Source organism: Diorhabda carinulata, chromosome X (assembly GCF_026250575.1).
Source record: "Diorhabda carinulata isolate Delta chromosome X, icDioCari1.1, whole genome shotgun sequence".
Lineage (NCBI taxonomy): Eukaryota > Metazoa > Arthropoda > Insecta > Coleoptera > Chrysomelidae > Diorhabda > Diorhabda carinulata.
The window spans coordinates 29,058,059-29,068,220 of record NC_079472.1 but is presented as its reverse complement, the minus strand read 5'-3'; the positions used below and the strand labels follow the sequence as shown (position 1 = coordinate 29,068,220).

At 29.0% G+C, this 10,162-nt stretch overlaps 1 protein-coding gene across 2 annotated transcripts; it reads right to left on the bottom strand.

Moving 5' to 3' along the window:
• Window positions 1-2,037: 2,037 nt before the first annotated feature.
• On the bottom strand, window positions 2,038-9,270 carry LOC130900837 (protein FAM117B-like). 2 transcript variants are annotated; one of them, XM_057811736.1, is made up of 7 exons: window positions 9,177-9,259; window positions 8,498-9,046; window positions 6,599-6,744; window positions 5,806-5,965; window positions 5,372-5,650; window positions 5,096-5,301; window positions 2,038-3,349 (listed from the first exon to the last, which is right to left on the bottom strand). In XM_057811736.1, the coding sequence occupies exons 2-7, from the start codon at window positions 8,712-8,714 to the stop codon at window positions 3,269-3,271; spliced, it is 1,089 nt and encodes a 362-aa protein (XP_057667719.1). In that variant the 5' UTR covers window positions 8,715-9,046; window positions 9,177-9,259; the 3' UTR covers window positions 2,038-3,268. The 2 variants fall into 2 exon arrangements, with proteins under 2 accessions (XP_057667719.1, XP_057667717.1); XM_057811734.1 differs by having other exon boundaries at window positions 8,498-9,270.
• Window positions 9,271-10,162: the final 892 nt, after the last annotated feature.

Genomic DNA, 10,162 nt, shown 5'->3' with positions numbered 1-10,162 from the left:
TCGAAACAAAGTCATTTTTTATGACCAAATTGACGCCATCTATTAGTGTAAACTTTAAGTACTATATAACATCCGGCACAAAAGCTGTCAAATTTGAATGTTACTAATGGCGTGCAATTTCATGTTGACACTCGACGCTGGGTTAGAGCGTCAAATAAGGTCACGCGGTACAATTTTGTCTTGAATGTCAACTTAAATTAATGTAGCGTCAAAACTAAAAATTGTTTAGCTTCCTACATCGAATATTATAGCAAAAAACCTTTACTAAACTGTTTACTAGTGTTCTGAAAAGTGTAATAAACTAAGAGGTATTTTATCAATAACTTAGCGATATAATATATATCCAACGCTCAAAATAATTCACCCTGTTAAACTAAAAATTTAAGCAAGAAACTTTGAAATAAAGTATCTGGTATGTTTTTTTACCGTTTTGAAGCTTGACGCTGCATTAATTTAACGTGGCGCTCCCGTCGACATTATACCACGTGACGCTTAAAGTCAGCGTCAATATGAAACTGGACCTTAAATGTTATATTGCGGTAGTTCTTAGCTCGTGATAATCTCGTGATAATTGCTGACAATTGTTTTTGTTTCAAACTTGCATATTTTTAAGGTGTAACAATGAAATTGAAAAAACTACAAATAGTTCAATTTGGAAATTTTTGAGTTGGAATGTTCTTTATATAAAAATAATATGATAATAATTATCAATTAATGATTTTCATAACTTCAATAAAACTAATTACTATTTACTAATAACATGGAAACAAAATATGGCGTACAAAATGATTGATGGAAATATTACAAATTCAATGTTGGGACTTCAGTATTGTTTATATTTAGTATATTGTAAACATTGAAAATATAGAAATATATAATATCAATGGTCTTATATTCATGCTAAAACAATTCACTATAATCAATAGAATTATCAAAATATAACATTATCAATTAACAACTAGGCTTGAGTCACTACAAACAAAATGATTTGATTTATATTACAACATTTTTGCCAACATGATTCTTATTCATGCTGGCAGATGCATCCAGGAACCTATAAACTGAAATTTAGAAATTAATTAGTCCTCTAACCTACTTAACCAAAACCAGACCAACATAAAATTAGTTTCTTTTATGTAGCTTGTATCAACTTGATATTGCGACGAATTCGTCCACTGACATAGCCTGTGAGATAATGTTAATCGATGTAAAGTTTGGTGAATGCGCAGGGTACCTATACAGCGGTAATTCTTTGTATTGTTTTTATAAGCTGTTCAAATTATGTTGTCTGTTTTTATAGAAACAATTTCTTATAAAAGCTTTTTATTTGTTTAAGATATTCTAGAGATCGAAGAATCTGAATTATCTAGAGAGCCGTTAAACGTATAAATAAGCAATACTTCAACAGCAGGAGGGAGTTAGTAATAATTTGATGTCATATTGAACACATCAGGATAGAAAAAAGTCAACAAAGCGGTGTATTTAAATAAATTAATTTGTTAAGAATTGAATAAGTGTTTACTAATAATTATTAGTTTATAAATAAATTGCATAAGATACACCGTTTGAACCAATAAGAATATTTCAATATATATTTGAGCTAACGGACAAACAATAGATTGTTTGTGGTAACAATACATTTACCTCAAAATATAGTTTCTTCTATTATTTTAAGAAACTATATGATTATTTCCAACTACAGTATGTGCAATGACAAAAATATTCACAGAGAAAGATTACTTTAAAAAATACAAATTTAAGCTTTATTGGTTTCTGGGAAGTATATTTCACCTGGTAATATGGGAAATAGAAGAGCTGTGAGTTTGAAACTATATTTTCACGGTTCAAATTCAAATATTTTTGATTAAATCGAATATAAGGACTCAGGCAACAACAATGTAATTGTTGCCTTGTTTTGATAGAATACAGCAGAGAATGAAACAAGTTCGTTATACTGGTAGTTATTGTGTGCAGTTGTGAACCTCTCATAAATCGTCATGTTTTTCTTGTGGTGAGATTAACTTGAAATAAAACATATTTCATCAGTCTGTTTATTAGATATGTTTAAACATATACAAAATAAAATTGAAGTAATACAGTAGAAAAAAAAAACATATATATTCATTCTATAGAATGTAAAATTCAAAAGATATATTCACAAAATAACGATAAACATCTGAATTACTTGTAATTGTAGGTACGCCTTAATAAAAAATATCCATGAAAAATTAGAAAAATCTCTCATATCTTCATACTAAAAAATCACAGCTTTCATTACAGTTCATTCCTCAATTTAACATTATTTTAATTTTTTTTCTTATAAACAATCCTCTAAAATTCAATTGAAAAAATTTATATGGAATGTCGTCAACTACATAAATAGTTTTTTTTTTCAAAAACGCTTTCATATATTACTGAGCTGTAATCATATTTTGTATTACTAATAAAGACTTGGCAATGTTATATAAAGGGTAGTATATTTTCCACAACCACCCTGTAACTTTTTCCTTTATTCTAAAAAGGTTAAGTATGCCGACAAAATGATTTAAGAAATAATTAAAATGAATGTGTACTTAGAATAAATTATGCAGGTTCTTACAGCAAATAGTACTTTAAATAAATCAGAATCATTAAATATACCAGCACATAATATTGATGCCTTTTTCCATCTGGAAATTTAGTGTACACAAAAATATAATATTAACCTAATATATGGTTTGCATTGCTTAAAAAATCTGAATAAAATTGTTTCTGGCACATACTAAAGTGAAAAAACAAATAAACTTTGAAAAGGTGGAGGTGAAGCACAATTTTTCTATCAAACCAGATTTTTGTATACTCAGATCAGTGGAAGATGCAGTGGCAAAAAAGAACTGTACATTTACTTTAGCATCTTGTGTCGAAATTTTATGAGAGTTGTCAAAAGTTTGCAATTAAAGGGCAGTGGATAATTATTACCCAAATAAGAAAAATAAACGTTGCCATTTCTCTTGGATCCAGATTGTCTTACTTTTGAGTTACCTTTTGTACTCTAACCATATTTTTCATGAAAATTAAGAGCAGATTAAAACTGAAAATTTTTGTAAAACAACCTGGAAATATCAACAGATAAATATTATCTACACATTTCAGAAATACCATCTTTAAACATAAAAGAAAATACTTAGAAAATGAAATATTTCTCTGTGTACCATGGACAGAATATTTTCAAAGTATTTTCACTTCATTTGCGTTAAAAATGAATTGTCAAAACATATTTTTAGAAAATCTATTCGTCGCTTTGAGACTCTTGAGAGGGCACTGTTGGTAAATCTTGTTCAGCATTTTCGCTCTTAGTGGGATGTAAAATCTGTAAAAGGTAAATAATTAAGTTTTGGATCTGTGGAACTATTTTTGGTAATTAGCACTATATACATACACATACTATTTATTTTTTACATCTGAATAAACCGTAATAACTGCCATAAATGAAAAAATTAAAACCAGGACCTTTTGAGATGTCCAGTAGAAGACCTTTCCAATCGCATATTCATCAGGCTTGCTTAAAATAGAACCAATTATTCTTTCCATCATCATGATAGCTAATCTTCCTAAAACGGTGGTTTCTAGTTGCCATTCCATACTCTTTCCAGCACTGTTTTTACTATTGCCTCTCAATGAATGGTCACGACCATTGTCCTTATCTTCAACATAACTTAGAGAAAATTTATCATACACAACTCAAATCACATCTATATCGTTGTGAAGTAGCCACACCATCCAATACATCTTGCATAGTGACATCCCATACCTTAAATCCAGCCACCATTCCCTTATCTTTATTGGTACCTTTGGTCTCCAACTTTCTCTACTAAGCTTCACCGATTCTAGGCATCCTTTCTTACAAAATCAATGATCTGATATTAATTTGTAATATGCCAGGCTTAAATCATTTATTAACAAAGAGCAAGGATCTTACAGAAACTTTCTACGTAAATTTTTTTACGTTCTTCTGTTAACTTCATTTAACTAGTATAGCCTAGTCCCAACTAATTTGTCCTAAGCCCAATAGGATAAACCAGTTTAGCCTCTGCCAAACTAGTTGATCCTGATATAAATATGCATAGTCTAGAATAAACTAGTATGGCCAATTTAGTAGAGTCGAAATTAATTGAGCAAACATGTCAGGACTTGTACATGCGAGAGTTAGATTTGTCGTTTTAAACGGATGTTGCATCTAGTTGATAGCCGTGTGCAACGTATTTAATTAATGACTGCAGTTTAAGATTAACAGTTTACATATTATATTACATTATAAAGTATTATTCTTTTTCAATGTGGATGAACCTACACTAAGTCGACAAGCAGATCAAAAACAATGGAGGGAAAAGTTTCTAAGAGAAATTTTATAAAGTAAAAGGTCTTCTCATTAAATTGTGTTATCAATGAGATTAGGTTAGGTTAGGTAATTATGTACCACCAAAGTACACCATGTAAAAATAAATAACAATTTTAAAAATGAAGCTATGATTATTGCTTTTATTTAAAAAAAACACTTATTATTTGTTATAGTACGATTGATTGTATTACCAATTTTCCGTAGCTTATAACGACGAATCATCATTGTTTTAATAAAAATAATCATTTCTCCAATTAGAGTATTTTCTTCAGTTTATCTATTTATTTTAATTTTTTATATATATTATAATGTTTAGACTAGGCCTTACTAGTTTATTCTTGAGTATGTGTATTTAAATCAGGATCAATTAGTTTGACATGGGCTAAACTGGCTTATCTTATCGAGCTTAGGACAAATTAGTTTGGTCTATGCTATATTAATTAATTCTATTGCGTATTAGAAGAACTATTTTGGCCTAGGCAAAACTAGTTTGTCTGGTTTTGGCCTGTAATATATCTAACCTCATAACAATGTTTCTTTAATCCTCCTGTTTGCTGATGAGAGAATCACACTAAATTTCACAGACTGCTTGTCATATTTAAATGTAGCCACAGTAAATGTCCCCTCAACCAAGTGTTTTTAAATAACAATAAATGTTTACCTTGTTACCACTTTGAGGAGTCATTTTTTAAGGTAGATGAGAAACAAAAATATCACCTGAAAAGCAGATCCTAAGCTGGGTTTTAATTTGAAAGTAGACTTTTGAGGGACGTGCTCGATTGGATCAATTTTAGTATTATTCATTGATTTCGATCGTACTTTTTCACAACCATCAGGTGGTTCTCTAGCCAGAAACCTATTTATTTGTGGTGATGAACCAAGTTTATTTGTTTCTTGATCGGGACTTGTACCTTGGCTATCACCTAAAACAACAATTGTAATTAATTAAATAATAGATAATTTTAACTGTATGTTTCCATTATTGATACTTACTTGAAGAATTTGAACTATTTCCAAATTTTTGAGGTGTCTGTGTATCGACTGACCTTGATCTAGACGCATATTTGAATATATCCGCTATTGGAGCCCTATGTCCTTCAGGAATTGATTCTGAGAATCTACCGCTATCATATGATCTACTACTGTGTGCTTCACCATCTGTTTTCAGTACTAGCCTCTCTATTTCTTGGTTTAAACCTTCCACAGAACTGCGGATGGACGATTTTGGTAATGGTAAGTTAACTGGTTGAAATGTAGGAGAGAGAATACAAGCTGAAAATTTTGAATAACAAATTTATATTTTGAATGAGTAAGGAAGTCTACAAACATCAGTCCATAGTTAATTTTTCACAAATTCCAAACAACATTTATATAAAAAATTCCAGAGAAAAAATATAATTACTGCAGTCCAAAAATTGTATACTTACATGATAAAGTTTGACTGCTACTATTTATGGTATTTTCTCCAGGAGAAGCTTGTCCTAAATCTTTGGTATTCCATATTTTTGGCCTTTTTTGTCCTGATTTTTCATCAGTCTCAGATGTACAGGCTACTATCCTCGAATCTAACATATCCGATTCGTCTGTCTGTAAAGAACACAAAGTAATATTCAAAATAATAGCAATACCCAGATAAATATAGCACAAATCTCAATATCAATTAGAATGCAACGAAAGCACAAAGTAAACTACTGATTATTGAAAGGAAGATGCTGGTATCAATATTATATGTATTCACCTCTACTCTTTAAATCACAGAACTAACCAAAATTACAATATTAACTAATGGTACAGCCATAACTGCTTCTTATCACAATTCTCGACTTGTATCCATGAACTGGCAAAATAGTCTCATCAAAGTATAAAGTGACCAAAGAAATGAGAAACTAAAGCTATTCAGTCAAAGTTTGTCCAAGTAACCTTGGACTCTAGTTAATATAACAGAAACATCCACCACTACAAACTCAAACTACAAAAACTATATTAATTAATCACTAAAATGTATAAATTATCAATTGAAAACCATCTAGTTTATAAAACAATTTTTAAACCCGCGAGAGATAACTGTGCTATTTATACACAATGAGAAGAGATTGTGAATATTCTGGGAGTTTAATAGAAAAAATAATATGGATCTAAATAGTAATCGACAAAATATTTATTGATTATACAAGTCAATAAAAGCAACCGCCAACTGATGTGTATAAATAAGATTATTACCTGTACAGCTTTGTCAATTTGAAGAGTACCCATCTGGCTGTAATAATAACCTTCCCTTGGCCATTGCCCTTGTAAATATATTGTATCTAAAGATGCTGTTCTTCGTATTGAACTTGTTGGCTCTTCTGGTTCTGATTTTGATTTCCCTTTAATAATATCAAATATATATTTTGCTTTATTAAAAATATATTCTGTACACAAATGTAGAAACCAGTACTTCTAGAAACTTAGTTAATTGTAGATAACAGTATAAAAATACACTACAATCTTTAACCACTTAATATACTGTTGACTCTCCTAATCTATCTGTTCCCTTATTTTGTGAGTTGGTGTTTAGCATGTTTCTAGATAAAGTATTTGAATCTATTTTCAGCTAATTAACTCCAAGAGCAGTCAGCTGTTAAATGATTGATAATGTATATTGTATATATACTGTATATATTGTATAATATATACTGTATTATATTAGAAAATTGTGATAAAAAATTTTAAACTTTACTCAGTAATAAATATGCATGTTATTTTCTTAAAATATATTTTAACATCTAAATTCAATAAAAATTTTAATACTATATGATTATATGAAATGAAAACAAACAATATAATAAACCAAATTTCATATTTCTCTTCAATGATTAATTTTGTAATTTTTTTGAATAAAGAATTACATACTTATCATCAAAACTCGGGGTCAAACGTATTAAAAAAATCTCAGTCATATTTATTGCAACCTATGACTAGAACTATTTTTGATGATGTACACATTCAAATGATTTGTTGATACTTGGTAGGTATTTTCCCAACTTAAGCTTTAAAAATACTTGGCAACAGGAAACCATCAATGTTTCTAATAATAAAGCTTAAGTTTTGAGCTCTAGATATAATATGCACAGTTTTTATTCACATAAAACACTAATAAAATAAAGAAAACTTTTAGTTAACTAAAAAATAAAGATTATTCATTTAAAAAAAAACATGAAAGATGTGAATAATATAAAATAACAAGATGTAAACATTTGAAAACAACTGCTTTGTTTTTAATTGTGAGATGTATCATGTATTAGTCTAAAAATTCCACTGACTATGTATAATCTATTATATGACAATCGAGAAAAAGAAGTACTAGTTTACAAGATTGTACTTTTTAGTCAATGTTAATACTAAGCCTATTAATGACAAACCAAGCCTTCACTGATCATAGTATATAATTTAATTGCCGAAAGTGACCTATGTAATCAAAGTATCTTCTGAAACCAAAATAATTTATTCAATGACCCTTATTACAATTTTATTTATAAATAATGAACAAAGTAGTGAAAAATTTTTTCCTGTTGTTGCAGTAAGATTTAAATCAATACAATAGTAATAAACCAATAGTAGTATGCTGTAGTCCACACAATCAATAGTTTTTTAAAATTCACTTCAAGAAATTTATTTAAATTTTTAGTTAATAAATACTTTTGAATGGTTTTATTTACATGACAGTACTTTAACACATAAGGAAATATTAGCTGGAGAACAAGTATCCTTATTATTAACTCATTTCAAAGTACCCAATCAAATAATTTAAAAAGTAAAAACTTTATAAATGTCATCCAAAGAAGTTTTTTGAAAATATTGGCTTATGGTTTAATAATACCTGTTAATTCTAATACATTCAACATGCCTACCTGTGTAATCAATTTTTCATATATTTATTAGATTTAAAATAATTTACCTAATTTTCTTTCTACCAACTGGTATTCACAAAGCAATGAGCACTGTATATATATAGGTAATTAATTTTTTATATAGTGCAACCAAAAATATATGTCAATTGTATAATATGTAATAATACAATGTTTTTAAAACTATTTAAAAACATCATTAAATGTATCACTATTTTATGTAAAGAAGTACCTTTATATCCAACCGAACCAGGACTTCTCTGTCCAGAACTTTGGTCAGGCGAAGCCCTATTTTTCCAGTAGCACGTCGATGATACTGTACTACTACTACTCCCAGACATAAAGTTACTAGTAGATTTCATCACTGAAGAAATTGGTATTGTGGCCTTCAAAGGTCCCTGTTTAACTAAATTAGGAGACGATTTCGGCAACCTATTTTGCCCGGACATATTGTAAAATACTTGTTTTCAAAAAGACACGGTTTTTTACACGAAAACAACGCCCATGGAGGTGTTCAAAAAACGTTCGTTATTATTTCCCTTTGTTTCATACGTTTATGCCGCAAATCTTTTTCGGGATTCATACTTTTTAGGGGCCTCCGATAGAATTTTACGCGCACGATCAGCTATGTTCTTTTTTGTCTCGATTCCTATCCTTATCATTAGAGTTGCGCAAACCAGGAATCATTCATTCACAAAGAAAAGCCATATGGGTAGAGTATTTTCAACCTCACAAGTTAGTGACATATGATTCAACGTCAAACTCAGCTGATATACAAAATCTTAAAAACAAAAATTGCAAATACCATACTAATTATATACCATACTAATAGATGTTTATATATAAAAATGAGTAACTGATATGTGAAATGTATAAAACTTGTAATATCATTTCATTATTCAAACACTTACTACTAGGGAATTTGATTTCATAATATAATTTTTTGTTGTTTTTTACAGTATCATACTATCCTTTGTTAGCTATTGAGTTGGTCAAACTGTAAAGAAAAAAATTGTTATGGCTAAGCTTACAACTCACATACAATTGTTTGTAAAATATCTGTTCGATGAGAATCAACTTCATAGGAGTCGCGGATCTAGCGTCCGTTGTAGGAGTGCTCAATACATAGGGAAAAATTTCGGATTTTAAGATTTTGGTTTTGACATAACTGGACTTTTTTTGTTCAGATTACAGTTGAGTTCACTTTTTCAAATTTTTCTTTTTCTTGTGCATCTTGTTTTTTTATCTATTTCTAGTATTTTCAACCTCGATTGTAAATTCGTGATTAAAGATTTCGGTTTTTTAATAATTAATCAATTTAAGGTAGATTTATGTTTTCTTAACCGCCTCAGAGAAAAGTGAAAATAGGTATATAAGAAAAAACATCCAAAAGCCATTCTTTAATCTAAAAGGAAGGTATTAAAAAAATCGAGTAGAAAAAAATTACAAAAACTAAATTGAATAATTAATTCTTATTTTTGTACACGTTTTTAGTATCGTTTATTTAAATAATTTACAGTTGGAACAACTAAATCTAATCAACCTCATATTTTGTATTCCAAATTACTCAGAATAAATGAAAAATTAACTTTTTGTATTTTTTTGAAGAAAACTTTGAACACAAAACGGTTAGGACAGCAGTAACAATATCTACTTTACTGCAGAAATCTATCACAACCAAAAATTAAAGAATTGCAGACAAATTATTTGTGTGTGATTCATAATTGCAAGAATTTTCGCAAATTTTGGAGCGTTTACTATAACCAAAATACACTCCCTTAATTCAATTCAATACAGTTGATGAATATTAATTAAATCACATCAGTTTATACAAAAGTGGGTCTGAATACGATGTCGGATTTATATACAGCACGCCATAACATAAATTATGCAATTT